This window comes from Aphidius gifuensis, linkage group LG3 (genome assembly GCF_014905175.1).
Source record: "Aphidius gifuensis isolate YNYX2018 linkage group LG3, ASM1490517v1, whole genome shotgun sequence".
NCBI classification, from domain to species: Eukaryota; Metazoa; Arthropoda; class Insecta; order Hymenoptera; family Braconidae; genus Aphidius; species Aphidius gifuensis.
In genome coordinates this window covers 19,296,595-19,321,936 of record NC_057790.1, presented here as the reverse complement: position 1 = coordinate 19,321,936, position 25,342 = coordinate 19,296,595, and the positions used below count along the sequence as shown (strand labels likewise).

The 25,342-nt window shown below is 25.0% G+C and overlaps 2 protein-coding genes across 4 annotated transcripts; both read left to right on the top strand.

The window, feature by feature from the left end:
* The first annotated feature begins 15,066 nt into the window (after window positions 1-15,066).
* LOC122852489 (coiled-coil domain-containing protein 89-like) lies at window positions 15,067-21,538 on the top strand. 3 transcript variants are annotated; one of them, XM_044152334.1, is made up of 8 exons: window positions 15,067-15,294; window positions 19,558-19,734; window positions 19,798-19,992; window positions 20,052-20,236; window positions 20,313-20,433; window positions 20,507-21,043; window positions 21,104-21,271; window positions 21,331-21,536. In XM_044152334.1, exons 2-8 carry the CDS (start codon window positions 19,705-19,707, stop codon window positions 21,475-21,477), a joined length of 1,383 nt encoding a protein of 460 aa, XP_044008269.1. In that variant the 5' UTR covers window positions 15,067-15,294; window positions 19,558-19,704; the 3' UTR covers window positions 21,478-21,536. The 3 variants fall into 3 exon arrangements, with proteins under 3 accessions (XP_044008269.1, XP_044008270.1, XP_044008268.1); XM_044152335.1 differs by lacking the exon at window positions 15,067-15,294 and adding an exon at window positions 17,021-17,123; XM_044152333.1 differs by lacking the exon at window positions 15,067-15,294 and adding an exon at window positions 19,287-19,461 and having other exon boundaries at window positions 21,331-21,538.
* An 84-nt stretch (window positions 21,539-21,622) lies between these two features.
* Window positions 21,623-22,892, top strand: LOC122851005 (mitochondrial 2-oxoglutarate/malate carrier protein-like). The gene is made up of 5 exons (XM_044150051.1): window positions 21,623-21,783; window positions 21,851-22,063; window positions 22,135-22,271; window positions 22,361-22,531; window positions 22,597-22,892. Exons 1-5 carry the CDS (start codon window positions 21,686-21,688, stop codon window positions 22,890-22,892), a joined length of 915 nt encoding a protein of 304 aa, XP_044005986.1. The 5' UTR covers window positions 21,623-21,685.
* The last annotated feature ends 2,450 nt before the right edge of the window (window positions 22,893-25,342 follow it).

Genomic DNA, 25,342 nt, shown 5'->3' with positions numbered 1-25,342 from the left:
TATGGCATAAATAAATCATCAAAATGATCAAAATGAAATAGTTATTATAATTAACTCACCATTATTGCAGTCGATGATAAAGTTTCAGTTGATCTATGTTGTTGACTTGTCATATCAAAGTTCATGATATCTGTAACATAAATTTGAAAAAAACATTATAAATATTATATTTTTTATTTTATTACTAAAAAACTAAATACAAAAAGAAAACTACTTGAAAATTCTACAAAATAAAGATGAAACAATTAAAAAAAAACTAAGAATATTAAAAATCCAGAAGAAATAGTTTTTCATATATAAAATCATTTTATTTCTATAAAATTATAAAAATTATATTCTTCTTTATGAAAATAAAATTTTATGCATATATCTAGTTTCAATATTCTTAAAGATATGTCAAGTAGGTAAATGTGTCACAACCGAGTGCTCTCTCGTTCAAATGAATGCCCAACTCGGCCACTTTCATTTCACGAGTTCAGTATCACATAAACAAATAACCCATACATGTAAAAATACATATAATATACATGAACACACGTTATATCTTCATGTACATGTGAGTCGGGGCCTTAAAAAGAAAAGTTAATCTTGATGGCTCTCGTGAACCTCAGCAGAAAGTAAAAGTAGTAAATGTATTTGTCCACTTTCACCTTGGAGTCATCGAAAGTGACAGTAAGAAAGGCTATACCCCTCACACAAACTCACACTTATTTTATTATATTTTTATTGATATATTATTATATTTTTTTAATAGTCAAACTTTGATACAGTCGTGTTGTTTAAATTAACACTGTCGGCATTATTGTTTAAGATAATATGACACAAATAAATATTCTAATATCTAAGTCAGAGTGAACCCTCATGTTCGTATTTATTCATTTTTTTTTTTTTTTTTTGTTTTATCGGCTAAAATATCATTTTAGTATACATATATATTATATAGACATTATAATATATATAGAACAAATATTATTTGTATTTGTGTGAGTGTGCTATTCACTGCTATATGGCGCCATTGGTCTAGTGACCTTCAAACCGGTCTGGGTTTTTTAAGGGCCCATCAAAAACTAAATACGTATGGAATATACAATATATATGTAGGGCCCCGTCTAGACCTTTATATTTTAATGTTTTGCATTTGAAAAATTTACTGCAAATCTAAACACCCGTAAATCCTGTTTTCATTGTTAAATTTAAAGATTTGAAAAAAAAAAAAAAAAAGCTCAACGGTTACAAAACGTTATGAAATTTAATTTATAAATTATATATTTATTTGTTTATGATTTTTTATTTAATCAATTGAAATAATATACACATAAAAATTATTACTATTATTATTATATGCAATTATTTGTAATTTATTTTGTTTTTTTATTTCAGTAAAAGTTTGAAAAAAATTTTTTTCCTTAATAAATGATTTTTTTTTTTTTGTTTTATATAAAAATATATATAAATATAAAGTGGGATATATTCAAAGTCGCGATAAATATTATCATTTTTTGTTTGTTATTTTTTTTATCAAAAAAAATAAAAAAAAAAGATAAAAAACAGCCTTTATTTTTTTGGTTCAGATGCAATGTAAGATTATATTTTGATTTGGAAATAAAAAATGTTGAATAATTAAATTTTTCGGGGTTGTAATAAATTTAGCACGTACTTTTATTTTAAGTATATATGAAAATAAGTTTTTTAATATAAAAATAAATTTTAATAAAAATAAAGACGAAAAAAAATTGATAAGAAATTCTCACACCTGTTGAATCAGTAGCTATAACTTGAAATACTGTATAGGGTTAATAAAAAATATATGATATCATTTTTAAACCTCTTTTTTTTATGCAAATATATATTCGAAATAAAAAAAAAAAAAAACATTTGTAAATACGAGTGCACACGAGAGTCAATCCATGACCTTTCTTAATTAAAATATCATGAGCTTTTATCTAAAGCAAGCAGATAACTTCCAAATAAATTAAAAAAAAAAAAACCAATATTACAATCAAGGTGCTCAATTTCAAAGTCATAAATTTTTAATTACCAACTTTTTAACACTTTAATAATTTGATAAGCATAATTATCAACACACAATAACAAAAAATATAATTAAAATTATATATTTTTATTATTAAATTGTCTCTATTGACTTTTATTTAATATTGTTATTGTTATTTTTTTTTCTGTAATATATTTTTTATAAATTTTTCCTTTACTCAGTGATGTATCAAACATAAATATTCGATTAAATTATATACGAAAATTTTGATTCTTCGTTATATATATATTTTCTTTATCAATATTTAATATTTTTTTCATTTATTTATTTATTTATTTATAAAAAAAATATATATTTTTTTTTTTTCGTTTTATTTTTTCAGTTTACATCGTTGAGCCAAAGAGGATATCACCTGCGATAATTTTATGTCAGTATATGCGTGTATGATGGGTCGGTTGAAGGACATAAGCGCCACTCAGATATACCGTATCTTCAGACATCAATATATGTATTTATAATATTAATGTAACTGTTATTGTAACCTTTGGGCATGCTTTGAAAATTAATTTTTAAATAATAAAAAAACCAGAAGCATAAATAAATGCAAGTTTAATAAATTTATCGATCACTTTTTATAAAGTTTGAATTTTATTATTGATTGACTTGAAATAATTGTAAAAAAATCTAACAAATACTTAATTTATTTATAATAAATATATATCTATATTTGTTAATCAATGTATTAATGCAGTTTAAATTATTTGGCAGTTTTCGATTTAATTTTGTAATATCTATTCTGAATTTTTCAAAATAAATCTCCGGATGTTGTTGAAAGATATAAACGTAATATCATTTCGCACTTGACATTGAACTTGTTATCGTCGAATTATTCAGCACAAGTACACAATATATGTTGCGTTGTATACTTTGTAATTAAACAAAATTTTTTTAATAATTATTTTTTCAAGTTACAATATTATTTATTGATAAAATTTAATTTAACAATCATCAACACCCAGAAAATATTAATTATTATTATTAAAATTGATGTAAATAAGAGAAAAAAAAAGTTAATTATATTTATAAAAAAATACAAATGTATAAACAGATATTTTTAAATGTCATCATTTAAAATTTCTCGAATGTTGAAGAAAAAAAAAAAGCATAAAAATATATTTATTTTTATATATTCATTGAAAAAATATTTTTTAAAAATATAAAAAATATTAAAGAACATCATAATCTTACAAAAAAAAAAAATGAATGCAGTTACTTGGGAGATTACATGCTATCATTGGTTACACAAATATATATTTTTTTTTTTGATATGTGAGTTTATATCAGGAATATATATTATTTCGATTTGTGATTTGGTATTATATATATATAAATTCAATTTGTCTCGTTGGTTAACATTGGCAAAGGGCTAATTCTTCACATGAATAAATCCAAAAAAATAAATCATTCATATGAAGCATGTCAACAATAACTTAATCCCACATCAACTACATAAATCCTAATTTATATTTTTTATTTTTAAATATTTTCATTATAATCCTAAAATGTTTAATTATATTCACTGTAAATTTTGTACAGATAAAAATGAGAATATAAAAATTAAATAATTGATAATATTGAAAATACAATTGTCATGAATCACATGATATATATGCCACAGATGCATGACCCTAAAATATATATATATGCGGTAGGTCGAGGTCCCAAAAATAGAAGGGGCACAGAGCCTATATACACTATTAGCTGTAAAAATGACGTCATTAAAACGGTACAACCAGTGACTCTACATTTTTTTTTTATTTCGTTCTCTTTCTTGCCCATGACCCTGCCATCATTTATTTTCTCATGGCCCCATGACTCTTATTGCTCTAGCTCGTGCCTAAACTACCCAAAAAAAAAAACAATGATCCGACTAGCCTCGTTTTTCAAATATAGAATAATGAATTATAGCTGGCTCATCTCAACTGACATGTGAACTATTAATTGATTCAATTATTATCATCCCTTCTTTTAGACTCACGCGTTAACGTGTTAAAAAATAATGTCTATCATTTTTTTAAATATGTTTTAATGCTTTTTTTAATTCTTCACAATTTTTCGAATATTATTATTATACCAGATATCAATTATCTAAACAATAATTATATTTACATTATTGTCAAATTAGTTTTTATATTTCTAAATCTCAATCAAATGGACAGTTTTTTTTTTTCTGTAATTTAATGACAATTTATGGTATATATTCATTGGGGGTTGACATGACAGAATAAAATGAAAATCAATGTTTTATTAATTTTCCATTTCATTCTCTCTCCCTTCGATAAAATAATAAAATTCAGGTAAAAGATTTAATATGCAACTATCGACGCCAAGTGCGGATGTATATACTGTCTGTCTACTTTGTTTTTTTGTGGTAAGTATATATATGAAGGGGGTGGTAGATAGATATAAATGAATATTGCATGTCAGAAGGGTGCGTCAATATATATATGTTGAAAGAGTTGAATAAACTTTTTTTGCACAGTCATCAGTCTTGAATTGTTTTTCTTTTTATTTTTTGCAATTTCTAGATAAAAAACTTTTAACAAAATAAAATTGTATAAAGTTAGAAAAATAAATATATATAAATTATAATTTACTATATATAATTATAATAAATATAAGTTTTTATTATGATAATAATTACTTGCTGTTGGAAAAAAAAGATAGAAAATTAATAATAGTCTGTTACTTTCATTTTTTTTTTTTTTTTTCTTAAAACTTTCCACGATAGAAAAACTCAACATGCAAGTGTTCAACATATATAGACTGAAGAAAATAAAAGCTTCAGTTTACATTGAAATTCGATCTCTGACATGGCATCATTGGAAATAATCTCAAGTGAAAAGAAATATATATTTTCTGAAGTTAAAAAAAAAAACAGACTATAATACAAAAAAATAATTTTAAAAAAATGGAAAAAATATTTATAGAGAAGAAAAAAAATTTCCTGGAATAACTATTTTTATATATACATATTATAGATTGGATAGGGTAGTAGTATAACCACACTGAAAACTGACAGTCTAGCCTTGACTGCGAGTGGGGGTTGCTATGGTGATATACATGAATCCCGCCCCCGACCCTGCCACATCGGACGACGGTCGTGTTTTTCCACCCTCTGAACAATATACATATATATATCCGCGACTATTTAACTATATGTGTGTATGCAATGTACATGTATATGAGGGTAAAAACGTGACCCCGACCTTTCAGGTGGATGACCTCCACTGCATTTAGATATATATATTTTGCATACTATATGCGCGCGCATTATTTTACAACATTCATGATTTGTTATCACAAACATCCACCACATACATATCATCTTTTTGAGACAGTCAAAACTACCCCTCTATTTCAAACTATTCATCGACATGGCACTCAACCAATTGCCAGGGATATATAATGCAAAAATTTTACCATATACATGTATATACTAAATATAATATTCGCAAATCAATTATTCAAACTTCAAGTATACAATTATATTTATTTAAAAAAAAAAAAAAAATTTAAAATATAAATTCAACTATTTTTTTAATTAAATATAATTAATAAATAAATTTTATAAAAGCTAATAATATATAAATAATTTTTACAATAAAATTTAAATATTTAAATAGTAAAATTTTATTTATTTAATTAAAATAATTTAATTATTATTAATTTAATGTATTTTAAAAAATAATTTAACTATGAAAATTTTTTATTTTTTGATGACCTGATTTTGTAATTTTGGTGTAGGGCAATAGAAGCAAGTAACTACGTGTATGCAGCCAGACAGGGTGGATAAAAAGGGGGGGACAAAAACATGGAGTAACTGCACCCCCTGGATGTCTGCACAAATATACAAGGGTATATAACAACCAAGTGAAACGGAAGCCCGTGTGTCTCTTCTCATCTCATGTCTCGTACATACACGCACACACACACACATTTATACTGAATATATATACGCATTTATGCCCTACTCTTTTGAAGCATGCGATTTTAGTCGCACACTGGAGCAGAAGAGGGATGATAAAAAATAAATTAAAAAAAATAAAATGCGGAGAAGCATGAAGTTCTGGACTTCCCTCCATTTTTATTCTGTATATGTTGAGTTCGTTGGACCCTTTTTATTTATATATATATCCTCTTCTGTTGATGGCATTGTCGAATACCCATATATATTTTATATTTTTTTCTATACAAAGGGTTGAAGTCAAGAAGAGAATATAAATAATAATAAAAATGATGCAACCAAGGGGGTAAAAAAAAAATGTCTTTCAACACTCATTGCATATATATTTACCCTTTATATTTCTTATAGTCACATTTTATGGTTAGTTTTATTTTTAGACGTTGCAGGGTTTCATCGATCCATATAGCTATACAAAATGTACGCACGCGACTTTCGGAAATGACGCTTTTTTTTTTTTTTTGGAGGGGACCTAGACTTATGCAACTCACGACCTGGGTGAACAGAATTATTCTTCAGTTAGGAGTTTAAAAAAAAAATGAAAATGAATTCAATTCAAATTTATATTTAATTTGGATAAAAAATAAAAAAAAATAATTGTTCAGTCATGGCTTAGGGATCATTAATATACTCTGTGTAATCATAAGGGTTAAAATATTGTACAGTCAACCATAAAAGTGTGAATTTAAGTAGACGAAAAATTTATGATTCAATCCGTCTCAATGATTGTGAAGTATGCAATTAGTATGTCTCGGGTATAGGACCACTTTTCATCCCTCAAAAAATACCCAAAAGATGATTTTTTTTATTTTATTTCTTTTCTAAAAAAAAAAAAGCTCTGTTCGTTTTTGTTTTTTTTTCTCATTTAATTCTACTTGATATAAATATAATATGATGATTGATTTTCGTATTTCTATAGAAATACAATTTGCATAAAAAATCATGGGGTAAAATTGAATATATAATATTGGTGTTTTAATGTTGTAAGTACTTGATGGTTGATGAGAGACATTTTGGCGTCACTTTTATAATTCATAATTAATGGTAAATGTCTTTTAGGCGACGTTAAGTCTGAGCCGACTTAATAATCTCATGACTAGGGGTTCAACATTATATATTTTATAGCTTTACATGTTTATTTAAAAACCAACAACACAGGTATATATAAATGTGTACAACATAAATGTATAAAGAGAAAGAGAGAAAAAAAAACATACATTTATGGTATATATAATATTGTGCAGGGGTGACAAGTTGCATTGCGTGTACAAAATTCAAGACTTGGCAATAGTTCCTATTCGCCACAATGTCTGCAGAATAAAAATATATGCAATTGAATTCACCACAAAATATTGATCCTCAATATTTGCAACATTAAAAATATACTCATGATATTCTTCGCTATATATGTTCTCACAGGAAAAAATTATTTTTTTCTACCTAAACTAAAAATATATACATTTGCAATATGCGCGCATATAATCTGTTTCAACTTTTGCTTCTTCTTTTATTTGAAGGGGAAAAAAAAAAATTATTAAATAATAAATATTTAATTATTCTGCCAATATATTGTCTAGTCAGTCGACAGTTGGCATTGATCGTTTTGGTCCTCAGAGAGTTCGTTGTCCGTATATATATCGAGAGGGCGTTAAACCACCTTCAAAATTTTTTACAAAGTCATTGTTCAATCACACGGGCTTTTTATTGTCATATAATCAAAAATTTATATAAAAATTTTGCCAAAAGAAAAAACTAATAAAAAATAATAATAATAATAATGATGATTATTTTTTCATCATTATTAATATTATTAATAATTCTATGATATATCAATAATAAAAATAAATAAATTTTTTAAAAAAATATAATTATGTTGTTGTTGTTGTTGTTGTTATAGTAATTCAAACTACTGGCTTATTTCCTTGAATAAATAGTATCTCGTCTAGTATATATTCTATATAATAAGTTAATACATATGTACTAGACGAAGCCCGATTTTGAGAGAGCGAAAGTTCGTCCCAGTGCCTCCATGGTATATAGCTAGTTTAGCTTGGCTGGTAAATTTCTCCTCATCATTCTCATCCTCTTACTATTTCTCCTCTCAAACTGTCTGGCTTGCAACCCTCTCGTAATCCTAACCCACCCTCTGACACTGCTGCACAACTACCCTTTGTAGTATTACCCTCAAAATGCTCTTTACTCTTTTTTTTTTTTTTTTTTTTTAAAAATCCCTCTCGTTATTAACTCTTTTTATTTCCTTTTTTCCCCTATTTTTTCTTGAATTTTTAAATCGAAAAAAAAATATATAAAAACTTGAATATTTTTTGTTGAATTATTTTTATCACATATTATCTTCAATAATATTATTTTATTTTTAAAATGTATGTATAAAAAATAAATCCTATTTTGTATTCATAAGCTTGTCACAAAAAAAAAAAATAAAAAAATAAAAAAAATAAATCTTTTGATGTGGTAAAAATGAGAAAAATAAAGTTTAAAAATTTATTAATATTATTTGTTTCAAATATTTTTTAAATTGTAATTTCCATAGGTTATTTCGATCATCTTTTTTATTTATTTTTTTTTTTTTTTGATTTTTCATTGAAGCTATATACCCCAACGTGCAGGGTCGGCGTCTTTCTTTCTTCCTACATTTTTTCCTTCCTTCCTTCCTGATTTTATCTATATACTTTATATATATACGCGCATATATGTATAAAAATTCTAGTATATACCCCGCATTTTAACCATCGACTCGCAATTTCTCCCTCTTTTATCTCAATACAACGCCCTCGCGAATGAGGCAAAATTTCACTTGAACATATATAAAGTGCACCACGCGCGCTCACAGTCCAAATCAATACCGGCAGACATCCTAACTCAACTCGAGGTCAATGCCTCGTTCCCGCGGGCCTCGACGACCTCAACCTCCTATTCGTACACCAGACTACCCCACAACCTCTCTACAAACCAGCTCACCCTGTGCCAGAATCCACACAGCTACATAAACCAAGTGCAAGAAGCCAGCTCAAAAGAAGGGGAGAAATTTGCTGCGGATGGATACTGATGGAACTAGTCTTGCTTTTTTTATATTATTCTACTTTTTTCTACTTCGTGTCTCGAGATATTTTTTAATCTTTTTCTCTATAATTTATTTCTCATTTTTTTATATTTTTTTGTTTACCCGTCTCTAATGGAGTTTATAGCATACACATATATATATATATAAATTATTTTCCTGACATTTATTAAATTTATAGTAAATACATTTTTGAGATTTTGACTTAAAAAAAATTCTCATAGGAAAACGTATCAGTAGATATTTTTTTAAATTTGTCAGGCAATTAGAAAAAGGCTCAGACTATTATCAAAAAAATTCCTGACGTGGGCCAAGCATTAGTTATTGATAAAAACAATTCAAAATGAAAAAGAAAGAAAAAAAAAATTACAAGAATCAAGAAGCTAAAAAAAAATGAAATAATAATACACAAAGACATTGACATTCAAAATGATGATGGGGTAAATACACAAGATATAATGCATATATATACATTCAACCCTTCTTTTCATCAGACTAAAGAATAAAAGAAAGTTCAAAGAGAAAGATGCTCATGGGTAGATGTTGAAAAAAAAAGAGCCCTTGTCTGAATTTACAGACAGTAGGGTGTCTCGTGGTATATCTTGAATATTCGCAAACAGCTTTTGATGGTCTGTCTAGTCGGCTTTCATTTGCGAAAAACGACGAGTGTATATATTGATGAACAAGAGAATGAAAAAAAAACTATACTTTTTTTCTTTTTAAAATATATATGTATATAAATATAAAAATAAAAAATGCAAAAGATATAAAAAAAGAAGGGGATTTTCAATTGAAATAAAGAAATGAAAAAGTATATATAATGATGAATGTAAAATGCAAGACATTTGCACTAGACCTAGATGAATGCTGAGGGAAGGTGTAAAATTAGAAAAGAGAGCATTCAACTCAGTGTTTGAACTTGAGCCAAAATATTCTTCTCTTTTCTCATTTATTTTATCTATTTTTTTTTTATTTTTTTATTTTTTTGTCATTTCATCTTGTTTTTACGTCAGTAATATTGATGTCTTACGCATTTTCATCATCAACTCTACTGCTGATGTTTAATGTGTACTTTGTAGATATATGCTTTTAAATAATTTCAAGGAAATTATTATTTTCGTAGAAATATTATATATATAAAATTGTGCAGAATATTAAAGATCTTTTCTTTCTTTTTCTTTTTTTTGCCAGACTGAAAAAAAAATAGGGGTGGCAAGTTTTTTACGGCGCCGAATAAGGGGAAACACAGACATTGCACTTTCCTTTACTTTCCACCCTTCCTATGTACTCTCTCATGTTCAATGCTTCGACCTGGCAACACACGACACCCTCACAACGATACTCCCAACGATCCCACTTGATGCAGTGGTTAACAACTTCTACTATTTTCTCAGAGTCAAGTTCATATTTTTCAAAATCACACTATAATTATTTAATAATAATTTTCTTTATTTAAAAATTATCATTTAATAATTATTGAAAATATATTTTAATAAATATATTATCAAGAAAAAAAAATCAATAAAAAAATCAATTTTCATTAAATTCATATGAGAATAATTTGTTTTTCTTTTCACAGTAAAAATATAAAAATTTTTAACACGATAATTTTACAAATTTCCATAACGTTAATTTGAATTTTTTTGATATATTTTTCAGACAGACAATTTTAGTTTAATTTCAAAGGCGGAACCCATACCGATGGGAGCATTAGCCCTATTATCCAACCCCACTTTTCGTTACGGCCGATCGATAAAGAATGCAGACCATGGTCATGCTATTGGAGATTTGAAGGTGCGGTGTTATATGTTTCATTACACAGAAAAAGAAAGAAAAAAAAAAAAGTATCTTTATATATAATTGTAAATATAATGAAAATAATTTAATTTTTCATAAGTAAATTATAATTTAAAATTTAAATGAATGGAAAAAAAATAAAAATATAAGTAAAGAATTTGTATTTATTGCTCTACTTCCGGAGCATTGTTATTTGTTGTTAACTGTCCTTGATCCCGCGATCATAATCCTCTTTGTCTTGATGTGACAAGACATATTTGAAGGTGAAATATAGCATCGAACTCGAAAAACTCATTTTAATATTTTACTGTATCGACGCATAAACTTTTCATAAGTTAATATTTGTAATATTTTAAATTTATTTATATTTCATTTTTCTTTCAGCTTTTTTTTTTAGAAATATATATATAGAACATATAAACTGAATGAAAATATATCAAATAAAATACGATTGATAAGGTGAAACATTTGAGACCTGGACAAATATATACCATACATACTTTCTGTTTTACTCGACATCCCACACATATGGATCAATAATTTTATTTATATCACCAATTCAAAATAAATAACAAAAAAAAAAAAAAAACACCTTTCATTTCTTTGTCAAAAAAAAAAAAATATATATCTGTCTGATCTAATTATTATATTTATCTCATCATTTAAAACCCTAAATATTTTGACAGAGAAAAATTGTTAGTATGATTTATTTTTCACTGATGCCAAAAGAAATAAAATAATAAAATTTTTCAAGAATTTAAAAAAAAAAAATAAAGCTAAATGAGCAAAATACTTGTTGAGAAAAAATATAAATTATTCAAAATATGGTTGAAAAATAGTATCGTCTCCAAGAGGAAGAGACAATAAAAAAAGATGATATTTTTTTTTTTAAATACCAACAACTGTCAAGTATAGTCCAGGAATAGTTGTAAGGACGTTGTGGTGGCAGTTGTCGAATCAACGCGTTCATCAGTTCAAGGTTACGGTCGTGCAGCAACATGCGTGCAGTCTGCATGTGTATATGCACTAGCCAAAAATACATCCCCCAAATAATTTATATAAATACATACACTATATATTCAAAAGACCACAAGAAATAACATATTTATTTTGTTGCATCCCACTAACCTTGCTTCATCATTGCTTTTACTAGATTTTTTTTCTTTTTTTCTTTCTTTCTAAATAATATTTTTTATTTTGTAACATATTTTATCTATCTATAAATATTATAAAACTTTTCTTTATTATCAAAGGTATATTTAAATGATTTTCAATATAAAAAAATAATCATACTTATTTAAAGGGTCATTTGTCAAGGTCTAATTAAAAAAAAAATTTATTTATATTATCATATATATTTTGTTGTTTTACATTGAATGTAAATAAAATTAATGAAAATATATTTTATATATATATTAAATTGATACTATTGTCGTAGTATATAGAGGTTATTTTACAATAGATTTCATTGACCTTTCACAATGCCTGCATCCCCCTGTTTGAAGTGTATATAGGTGTCTTTGAGACTCTTGTAACTCCATAAAGATATTCCCTTGCAAGAATATATATATATACTAGTGAAGGTGAGATTCTTACTCTTTGTCTTGGCATGTTCGACGAGCCATTGAACTCACATTGCCGAGGACAATAAACTTCAAGACATGCACACCTTTTTTTTATTCTTACGTATATATATATAATATAAACTTCAAAATGATAACAACTATGTTGCCAAGAATATCAATATAATATTTACATAATAAAAAAAATCATCAATATTTAAAATCAATAATAATACAAATTTATTTATATTTATTATTATTTTAATTATTATGGAAAATTACCGACACTGTTCATTGAACTATTTTATCATATATACACACACAAGGTTGTCTGACTAAAGCACGATCATAACTACTTTTTTCATTAGAAGAAAAAAAAAATATGTAATAAAATATCAAGTAGCATACAATTACAAGTGATAATTTAAATTACACTGATTATTAAATATCAAAATGCTACATTGAAAGTTATTTACTCAAATAAAATAATAATAATAATAATAATGATATAAAAATAATTAAACAAAAAAATATTATTAAATTTTCATCTTTCAAAATTCTAAATGATATTTTTTTATCCAGCTCATCAGACAGCCAGTTTATTTCACTTTCATTATAAGTCCTGATGACTTGTAAAAAATTCCAAAGAATATACAACTTAAATATCCTGCATTATTTATACCCCTAAACATACTATATATATATAAATTAACTTGAAATTGCTATTGTCTTTTATACTCAACTATAATATCCGTCCAATTTAAATTTTTTTTCTTTTTAATTTATAATAATAATATATATTGTTAAGTTAAATAAAAAAATATTTTCTTCATAAACATTGTTAAGTCTAATTTAATTAGAATAAAAAAAAAAAAAAAAAAGTATAGATAAATATGTACCAAAAGAAAATGGTATAGTCTTGCGAGTTAAAAATAAAAAGAAATAATTTTTTTTTCTCTTCAAATATAATTATTTCATAAATATTACGATGATATAATATGAAATGAAATTTATTGTTTTTTTTTTTTATTTCTATATATTCCTGATGGATATGTTAATTTGTGAAAAAAAAAAAAATAAAAAATGCGTTTACACACCTATATGAGCGCATGTCGGGTCAAGGCCGTATCCCACAACGTATACACTGGGCTGAGTCACGAGTGCAAAATCGTGTGGTTGCAATCGTGCAAGTGCATCGAACCCAGTGACCGTTGCAGCTGCGTCGCATCACACACACACAAGTAAAAAATTTTTTAGTTCAGTATGATGATGACTACAGTGATGATGTTGATGGTACTCTCATATAAAAACTTTGATTTTATATTACTCTTCCTTTTTTTTCTCAGAACTTTTTTAATATTTCATTTTTATTTTATATGTATTAATTGTTTCGTCAATTATTACTTATGTTTTCTTTTAAAAAATAATTAATATTTAGATAGTTGAGAATATTTATTATTTTTATATTTTTGCTATGTAATATTTTTTTATCTTATGATGGACAAACTGATGCACATCTCTGCAGAGTTTACAGAGTCTCGGTGGCACTCGGCCATCATCGGCTGCATTCCGCGTACGTCAACCTTCTGCATTTGCCCTCGACAGAATGCAACGAGAAAGACAGCAATAATGCAATGTCTAATGCTCAACCAAAATCACTCGCAATTATCAAATAGATCAAGAAATTTGAAAAAAAAAAAACAAACAAAAAATCGAAATAAAATGTTTTAAATTTTTTTTTTTTTTTCATTTAATCAATATGCATTTATCGTTAATAATTAAAAAAAAAAAAAAAAGAAAAACCTCATTCATTAATTCAATTCTTTTAATCTTTCATAAATATAATTAATTATATATTTTATATTCAACTAAATTTTTAATTAATTTTATTGTTTAAAAATAGTTTATAATTAAATGAATCAAAAATAAAATTATAAAAATGTTATATAATAAATAAAATTGAATATAATAATATATTTTTTATTATTTGTTTGTTTTTTTTTCTCAACTTTTTATTATTAATTTTTACTTGATAAAATTTAAAACAAAAGATCTAAACATAATATAATGATAGGGCGTTGAGAATCGCTGAAGGGCCGACGACGCACCAAGCTTTACAGGGTTAACGCACTTTACCATCATTATATTTTACAATATATACATAACACAAACATACACAACATTGAATATTGCATATACATTATACTAAAACCCTACTTGCAAAAAAAAAAAATATATATATATACAATTCAAGTTGGTAGAAACCTGAGCAAACGATTAGCCCATCTACATGTGTATTTCTATGTGTTGTAAATGCGTAAAGAAATTTTAAATGTACGAGACAGTAAAAGAAGATGAAAGTATTGATAAAGATGATGCGACAAGAGAGGAGAAATTTTTCATACATACATATATATAGAAGAGAGAAAAGTTAACGACGATTACATGGACGTTTCGTTTAGCCCCTGCAACAATCTATATACAAAATTGCACACACAATCATACATTCACTGATATATATATACGAGATCGAATTGGCCGGGTTTAACGAGTGGGTCTCATGTCTCAAAGTGGATACCGGACCACATCTGTGTGATTGTTGCTATTGAATACAAACGCATACTCATATATATACTATCCCTTTTTAAAACTTTTTTTTTTGTTTTTTAATACATCTGTGCGTGTGTTTGTGTGTGAATATTTGATGGGTTTGGCAATGTGAAGAGTGCAATTTTAGTCATGGAATACCATGTGCATTAATAAAAGCTAAAAAAAATGCATCAGCAAGGATCATTGTACCCTTCCAAGGCCATGGGGCAACCGCCCCACTGAACCAATTGTATACGTCTATGTGCAAGTTTTGTTTTTATTATATTTTTTTAATTTTTTTTTTTTTTTTATATTACGAATTTTATTGCTCATAAATATAATGGTCTTTGTGGTAGTGTATATATGCTACAAAATAATATGCAATCTCATTATCGCCATCATATTGTCAATTTTAATAAAATTATTACTGTAAACATGGTTTATTTAATTTTTAAATTGTATCTCAATTAATTTACCGAGATTTATTTATATAAATATTCTTTAAGTTTTTTTAATATTAAAATTTAATTTACTAAAATATTTAATATATTTTTCATTGTTTTTTAATTAATCACAACAAAAATATATCATTTCATTTATTTATTTATTTATTATTAATCAAAAAGAAAAAAAAAACACGTCATCTAAATAAAAAAATATTTGAAATATAAAGATTGCAAAGTTTGCAAAGTTTTATTCAAGTACCTCAGGAAATGCGTTTGAAATTGGGAACCCTCTAGACTGGTGGGGTTTGACCCAGACACCCCCTCCAAACAGACAACTTTATTTTATCTCTCACTCTTGTACAATTTATCCCTACCATTTTGCAATTCAGTTGAATTTCCGTTGCTTCTAGAACACCCTATATTACCATGGCGAATATGGGGTGGATAAAAGCAAGTACATATATATATAAACGAAAGAGTGGGATACAATTTGAGGGTACATAGAGAGGGAATACGGATAAACCACTGGCATATCGCAAAAAAACAACCCCTGTATAAAAATACAAAAACTAGATGCATGCTTGTATTTTATAGATTTTTTTTTTTTTGTTTTTATGTATACAATCTCACACAAATATTATTTTGCCTCGAGTGATTTGACTTTACTTCTTTGTCAAGACAACGATTCATTTCTTTTGTTTTTTTTTTCTCTTTATTTTATTTCCACTATCGCTCGATAAAACATTATTCTCCCCTTTATTTTACTAAGAATCTACAAAATATTAATGAGTACTTTGCATACGTAATAAATAATGTTCATTCCAAGGATTTATTTTCATTTTCATTGATGTACAATTAAATTCACATTTTTAAAACCATCATTTCCGATGACATTTATTTAATTTAATTTTTGTTTGTAAAAGCAAATAAAATGAGATTAAATTTAGGGTAGTAAAGCCAAAAATATTATTGCAATAAACAAAAAATAGCCAATGAAAAGAAAAAAAAAAAAAAACATTCGAAACATGTTGTATTTAGAGACACGCATTTTTTAGTTTGTATGAAAAAGGGTTGAGGCAGGATGTTTGTTGGCAAATGTTGTAATTATGTTGGATAACAATTACAAAAAAAAAAAAACATGGGGATAAAAATATATATATATGTATAAAAATATAAAGTAGTAGTGCCATGTTAATAACAATCAAGCATTATATCAGAATGTGGTGACTGGTGAGGGATTAATAATAGTATGATAAGCTGATTGTGTTATCGTCTGCACATACAATTATTTGCGTGTAACATGATATTTTTTTTTTTTTATATTGTTTATGATTTTGCAGTTAAAATAATTATATATCTGTCTATCAATTTTTGTCATTATATTTTTAATAGTTTTGTTAAATTGTATTTTTTTTTTTGTAAATTTAATTAATAATAATTATTAAAACAAAATAAAAATAATAATTACTTATCTTTTTTGTTTCAAGACACCAAAGGACTATTAAAATCAAGTGTAATTTACATGAAATCTTTCGATTATTTTTATTTAATTTGGGTGATACTATATGTGAAGATATATGTAAAATGTGTAAAATAAATTGCAGTGTTACTTAATCTGTTGAAGAGTAAATTCGTAAGTGTTACTGTTAAATTTATGACAAAGAAAAAATGAATCATAAAAAATAAAAGAAAAATTGAAACAAGAGTGATGTTATGGATCATCGTATGTATTTTTTATATATATGTATGCACATGGAATGGGGTAGAGCAAAGTTTTGAGGGTTGATATTAGAATTTTTTTTTTTTTTTTTCGTGTGGGAGCAAGGGCAATTGTGAGATGTTGCTGACCCAACGACCGTTCTATAACCTTGCGTCTCAATATTATCTAAATTATTTTATCACACTTTTGAGAATTTCCATAAATTTTCATCAATAATTCTAAAAGATAAACTTAAAACTTGGTATCTATCCTTGAATAATCCAGAGCTTTTTTTTTTTTTTTCATCTTTTTTTTTCTATTTAAAACTAAAAATGCCAATTACTATTTTATATTTTTATACATTGAGTTTTTTTTTTATTTTTTTTCTAATAATATATTTAATTTAAAAAACTTTGTGGTTTTAGGTTTTTTTTTTTTCTTTTCTTTTCTTTGGTAACAAAGAATTAGAGTTTTCGTTTAAAAATAGATGGATACATGGAAAGTATTCAAACACACAATAAATTTGTTCAATAATTAGTTTTACTATAAAAGATTATTTTACTATCTGGTATATTTCATAATAACATGTACTATGCACATAGTAAAATTTATCCTAGTATAGTTTACAATGTTCCAATTAGAAGATACGATGTATCTTGTTAGTACTATGTTTATAGTCAAGTCTATCTTGAATCTACTATGTTGCATAATGTACATGTTCAATAGTACATTTCATTATATATTTATTTGTATTTTTTATACAGAATTATTTGTTTATTTAAAAATAATTTAAATTATTTATAATAATTATTATATGTTTACATGTTTTTCAATTATATTTCTTGACCTAATATTAATATTTGAAATTTAAATTGCCATTCAGGTATAACATAAGAATGAAAATGATATATATTTATTCTCTTTATTTTCTTCTTTCTTTTAGCATAGTGAAAAACTACAGACCTAATAATTTTAATTTTGTATATAGTAAATACGAGTTGTATAGCACAGTTTAAACATAGTAAGTTCATAAATGTATCATCATGGTGAATTTAAACACACAACATAGTACAAAGTAACAAGTTTATGGTTGTTCGTATCATTGTATAGTGAAGACTATATTGAACAAGTAAGTCTACTAAAACCATAATAAAATATCAGCAGAGTACTTTTACTATGTTACTATCGTGAAATTTAAATGCACATCGTAAAAAATTATAAAATAATATGTTGAACCTTATTTGAAAATCAGTACTATAGTAACATAGTAATATTTACAGTGTAAGACCCTTATATTCATTCAACACACAAAGACTATAAAATTATGTTTCTTTGAAATGATATATTTATACATATAATCAACAGTCATTTCAATGTCAAATATCAATTGATTTAATTAATTTTCACGATAACAGAATGAAAAAAAAAAAAAAAAGAAAAAAATTAACCCTCATAATATTTTGAATAATAATTTTAAAAAAATTAAAATTAAAATATTTATAAAACTTTGATGATCTGTTGACATATGTATCAAGACTACAAGAGATAAATTCAAAGTCACACGTCACAAAGTTCGACGATCTGTAATAATGAGTGATGGTGCATCGTACCATCAAGGCTATATGCAAGTTAATAAATTGCACAATTATCATATTATTATTATGTATACCATATTGAATCAAAAATAATTTACATGTAATTCAATTAATTTTTCTTTGCTTTTTTTTTTTTTTAATTAATATTATTTATTGTATTTAAATTTTATACCTCCCCAATTGTAAAATTATATTAAACTATTGTTTTAAATTAAAATGAAAATATATAGAAACTTCTTTATGCAATTGATGATATAGTAATAATCTACTCTACCTCATATTGAAAAATAAAATTCATTGCTGATAATAAAATTAATAATAATTCATTATGATAAATATATGCAATTTAATTAACATAAAATAAAATGTTTTATCAATATTTAAATTAATTTAATTAATATAAATTATAATTTTGTTAATTTGAAATAAAATATTTATTTATTTTATTTATTTCCATAGATACCACGTCATAGTAACAAACATGTGATTTTTTTTTTTGACTTGTTTATATCAAACATACAAAAAAAATTAGACAAATTAATTGATATTAAAAAGTTTTTAAATATTTAAAAATTTAAACTAAATGAAAAGTAAAAAAACAATCAACAAATTGAATAATAAACAAATATTAATTAAATGAATTCAAATTATTGTGAAATATATTTAAAAATAAAATGGTTAGACATGTTGATTATCTTTGTATGAATTATACTTGAATTATTTTATATGTGAGCTATTTATTTAAATAATTTTAATTTTAATTTTATATTTAGAATAAAATACAAGGAACAAAAGCATTGATTGTTTCAAAAAATGAATTTAATCGATATGTTGATTATACGACTGAGACAGAAAAACTAGCTAATGAAGCTAAAAAAAAAGCTGAAAAATATGCACAACTTAAAAAAGCTTCATATGAAATGACAAAAAATTGGACTGATACTTTTAAGGCAAGTTTTAATATTAAATTTTACATTTTCCAAGTGTTAATATTATATTTTTTTTTGTAACAGAGTAAAAAAGAAAAACACCGAAGAGATATTTTATCAAAAAAAGAAGATTCTGATGAAGCACGTTTACAATTTATAAAAGAACTGACAGCTAAAAATGCAGAAGAAAGAGCTGAGATTGTAAATGAAGCTAGAAAATTATTATTTTATAAAAAACCACACTGTCGTCTTATCAACAGTGCACTTCTAACATCTGAGGTATATCAAAAAATAATCTATCTAAATTTTGAATAATAATAAATAAAATAAATTAACAGTGTTACAGAGAATTAAATGCTCAAATTGAATTCAATAAAAAATTACAAAATGTTGATAAACAACAAGACAAAGAATATGCTGATATATTAAAAAAAGATACAGAAAATTTTATCAATGAAGAAAAACAAAAAATACAAAATCGAATGATAAAAATAAAAACCTATGGAGATGAATTAAAAAAACAGTAAATTATTTATTTATATGATGATTAATTTTTTAATTGCATTGAATTGTTATTAATAATTAATTTATTATTTTAGAATAAATGAAACGAATAATAATTTAAAAGAAATTGAAATGACTGAACTACGTAGTGATCAAGAAGCTTTAATTAATATGAACAAAGAATTACAATTGATTGAACAATGTGAAGCTGAACAGGTTTGTATTTTAAATTAAATAATAAATAATAAATGAAAAGCATTACTAATATAATAATAAAATATAATTACAGATTATTAAAAAGAAAGAAGAAATCAAAAAGCTATTTTTAGATTCATTAGAAGAAAAACGACGTCGAGAAGAAAAAATAAAAGTTGATGAAGATTTAGAAAATCGTGCAATTCAAGCATATAAAAATACAAAATCAAAGCTAAATAAAATAACAAAAGAAAAATTAAAAAAAGAACAAATTGAAAAAATACAACGTACTGAATATTTAGCAAAAAAATGTGCAATTATATATGAATCAAATGATGATGCTGAAGAGGAACGTTTACGTAAAGCTATTGCTGAAAAGGATGAAATTGAAAATAAAAAAATTGAAGCAAAACGTAATTTTGCTGAAAAAATGAAAAATGATATATTAAAATATCATTCTGATATTGAAGAATTAAAAAAAAAAAAAGCTGATGAAGAAAAAAATTTAATTGCATGGGAAACATTACAAAGATACAAGAGAAATGAATTTAATGAAGAAAATAAATTGAAACAATTACAAGAAGAGTGGAAAAAAAAAATTGATATGAGAGAATATTTAAAAAAACAAATGGTAAATTTAATTTAAAAATAACATTGATAATTGAATAATATTTATTTATTTAATTTATAGGAAGAACAAGAAGCTATCAACAATCATGAAAAAGTGATGAATGATGAATCAAAAGAAGTTAAACAAGCTATTGACAAAACAAATAACAAAGTTCTTGCATATGGCCAAGAAGTTTTAGAAGAATCAAAAGGTGTTAGACCTTTATTTCCAATTATCAAAGCAATTGAGGTAATAAATATCATCATAAATTTAATAAACAAAAACTACATTATATATTTTATTTTTAGCAATTTAAAAAAGAAAATAATCTTTTACCACGAAAAACGTTTGAAATAGAAGAAGAAGAAGAAGATTCACCACTAGCAAGAAAAAGAAATATGAAAAAAATTTGTTCAAATCCTTTATCACCTGATAAAATTTTTTATCTAGGATAATATTTTTTTTTTATAATTATTGTATTTTTTTTTTTTAGTAAAGTTTTTTTTTTTCTTCCTATTTTACTATTTTTATTATTATTATATTTAATAATAATAATTCAAAAATTTATATTCAAAACAATTGAAAGAGATAAACGTCAAAGACATAATAATAATTGATAAGGTTATAAATATCTAAATTCTAATATTAATAATTAATTTAATAATGTCAAATAAAAGTAGTGAAACTAGTGATTCATCATCGAATGAAAAAACAAAAGCTCTGCCAACAGTAATTAATTTTATTAATGGTGGTTTATCAGGGTAAATAATGAATGAATCAATTGGTCAATCATTTTTATTTTATGATATATTTGTTGATGAATTTTAGAATGGCAGCAACATGTATTGTTCATCCAATGGATGTTATTAAAAATCAAATGCAAATGAGTCATGGAAAAGCATCAATTGGTACAACAATGTCAAATATTAAAAGTGCTGGTATGTCAAAATTTTATTCTGGTTTATCAGCAGGATTAGTTAGACAAGCAACATACACAACTGGAAGACTTGGTATATACAATCAATTGGGTGACATGTGGAGGTAAAATATTCAAAGAAAAAAAAAAGGATAATTTTTAAACAAAAAAATAAAATTATAAATTAATATTTCAGAAGTAAAAATGAAGGGACACCTGATTTTTTGACACTGGCAATTATGGGAGCTATTGCTGGATCTTGTGGTGCATTTATTGGTACACCAGCTGAAGTTGCATTAATAAGAATGACATCTGATGGACGATTACCACCAGGTTTTTATTATTTTTTTAAACAAAAACTATTATCAAGTTGTTTTATATTTTTTACTAATATATTTGCTGTTGTTGTTACTTTAATTTAGATCAACGTAAAAATTATAAAAATGTATTTAATGCATTTTTAAGGATAATTAAAGAAGAGGGTCCAACAACTTTGTGGCGTGGTAGTATTGCCACCATGGGAAGAGCAACAATTGTCAATATGTCACAACTAGCAACTTACAGTCAAGCGAAAATATTCTTTAACACAAGCGGTATTGTTTGGTTATTAAATTAATAATTTATTTATTTTTTAAAACGATAATTTTTATATTTTTAGGTGGTATTCCTGATGGTATTGGTTTACATTTTTCAGCTTCAATGTTATCAGGTTTTTTAACAGCATTTAATTCAATGCCATTTGATATTGCCAAAACGAGAATACAAAACTCAAGCTCAAGCTCAAAATCACCGACATCTATTTCAATTATCATTAAAATTGCAAAAACTGAAGGTATTACTGCATTATGGAAAGGCTTTTGGCCAACGTATTGTAGAATTGGTCCACACACTGTTATAACATTTATTTTTAACGAACAATTTGCTGAATTTTATCGGAAAATTATCATGAAGTGATTAAATGTTGTTTGCTTTTTTTATTTTTTTTTTTAAATAAAATGAATAATAGACAAATTATTCGTATCGGAAATTAAAATTTAAAAGCGCATTGATTATTATTAAAAATTAAAATTAAAGAAATTAAATTAATAAAATTTAAAAAAATAAAAAATAAGTAGATTAAATAGAGAAAATCATTCAAACAATTGAAATAAAAAAAAAAAAAAAAAAAAAGTAAAATCAAGGGACATGGTAAAAAAAATGAGCATAGAAAAAAACAAGTCACAATTCTTGGAATTGAATAAAAAAAAAAAATCACCAACTTAACGAAGATGGCGGTGGATATGGTAAAAACAATTGAAAAAAAAAAAAAAAAAAAAAACTCACTTTTTTTATAACAATGAGCTCAACATTGCACTACCGAGTGTACGAAATACAATTACTCCAAAATTATTTCACCGAAATTAATCAAATTTATCACGAAACTAAACTTGATTTGTTTATGTTATTAAAAATAAAATTATAAATAAAACTGATAAAGACAGAGAATAATAAATACATACGTAAAAGCAGGATAGAAGATCAGATGAAAATTGCTCACTTACTTACTTAAAAAAAAAAACAATTAATTGACTGAAACTATTCACTTTTCACGAACTAAAACAATGTTTATAAACTAAAGTATCAATTATTTATGTTTTTACAGTGAATTACGCCGATATTTGTTGATTAATAAAAAGATAAATACGGAGTAACTTTATACGCGACCGACCCGTGCTCCGATAATTTTTACAATAATAATAAAATGGCGGTTCAACCGTTAGCTATTTTTTTTTTGTTTTTTTTTTTTTTTCGGTTTCAAATAAAAGCGCGCGAATTTTTAAATATGCAAATTAAATTTTTTTTTCAAAAATAAAAAGAGTTACTACAAAAATAAATAACTAAAATTTAAAAATTAAAATTAAATAAAAGTTAAAAAATATATTGAGTGATTTATTTGAAAAACTTTATAATTTTAAATAATTGTTTATTAAATAATTATTGTTAAGAATAAAAAAAAAAAACCTCAAGTACTTGATGACCAATTTCAATTGAAAAAAAAGTTTTATTTATTGGGGTTTAATTTTTTATATACACTAATTTATTATGTGTAAATAAAAAATATATGCAAATTTAAAGAATTAAAGCAAGATGACGTAGAGAATATATAAGGGATTATCAAGTTTCAAAAAATATAATCATTAATTGTAAAAAAACCAAGACCATATGCAATTAAATAAAATCGTACCTTTGTAGCGGAGGTTCCTCTGTCCATGCTGGTCATCAAAATACACCAAGGCCATGTAGATCATGATGACTCATTTGATCAGCAACAAGTTCAATGATCACACACAAAATAGTCATCACTACTTTTCACCATAAATTTTCTTAAAAACACTTTCACCATCACCACCATCTGTAACAGAAAAAACAAAACATATTATTTTATATATAGTTTATAAAGTAATTCAGTTTTTTTTTTATACTAACTAAAAGATAAATTGTTTATTCTTAATTATTGGCTAAATAATTAACTATTTAATATGCAATTATACATGGGTCTTTCTATACACACAAAGTAATTAACTCACAGTAAAAAAAAAAAGCAAGATGACCTAAAGAATATACTGGAGACTTGTTATGGAGTTCAAAAACATATTAATCAAGACAATATTAATACAGTCAATCATATAAAATCCTACCTTTTCAGCAGATGTTTATCAAAATGCTCCAACGCCAGAAAGATGATGATGATGATCAATGATGATTCTATCACACCACCAGCACCAGCTTGCAATAGGTCTTTACATTATCTTTGATAGAGGCAACTGATTCTTTTTACACCCAAGACTTGAAGTTGATGTGTAAGCAACAAGTACCACCAGCCTACTGAAAAAATTTGATTATAATAGATAAGCTCAACAATATGTAAATGCTCATCAACAGCATCAATAAGTAGCACATTGTCAAGACCATAAACATCAATGCCAACACCATGTGATATTGATTTTTAAATTAAAATAAAATTAAAAATTGCTAATAAAATCTCATCAGACAATTCATAAGGTGTTGAGAGATTTATTTAAACTTGACATTATGTCAATCAAATTAAACTTGAAAATGAAAATAATCAAGTAATGATTTTTCATTATCAGGGATTTATCATTATTGAAGCATAATATCATGTAAATGGTCATGATGGTGTTTTTGTGACTTTGTTGCTGGTTCAAGTGTACCAGTATTTTATGATTATTAAATTAACAAATGGTTTAAAATTAATTTGATTAATTTTTAAACCACTTGATAACATAAACTAAAATTGACGTACCTTTTGACAATTTTAACATTATCATGGCTGTCTTGGTATATTTCATGTTATATTTTAGCACCCAAGCAGCCTCAGTTGTCTCAATTTTTCATCTTGTTCA

Bases quoted from the DNA above. Each gene is read 5' to 3' on its own strand.
- LOC122852489 (XM_044152333.1), top strand. The intron at 19,735-19,797 runs GCAAGTTTTAAT...TTTTTGTAACAG, and splicing joins ATTGGACTGATACTTTTAAG to AGTAAAAAAGAAAAACACCG. The intron at 20,237-20,312 runs GTAAATTATTTA...TTATTATTTTAG, and splicing joins GGAGATGAATTAAAAAAACA to AATAAATGAAACGAATAATA.
- LOC122851005 (XM_044150051.1), top strand. From the start codon at position 21,686: ATGTCAAATAAAAGTAGTGAAACTAGTGATTCATCATCGAATGAAAAA. The intron at 21,784-21,850 runs GTAAATAATGAA...GATGAATTTTAG, and splicing joins ATTAATGGTGGTTTATCAGG to AATGGCAGCAACATGTATTG. The intron at 22,064-22,134 runs GTAAAATATTCA...TTAATATTTCAG, and splicing joins CAATTGGGTGACATGTGGAG to AAGTAAAAATGAAGGGACAC.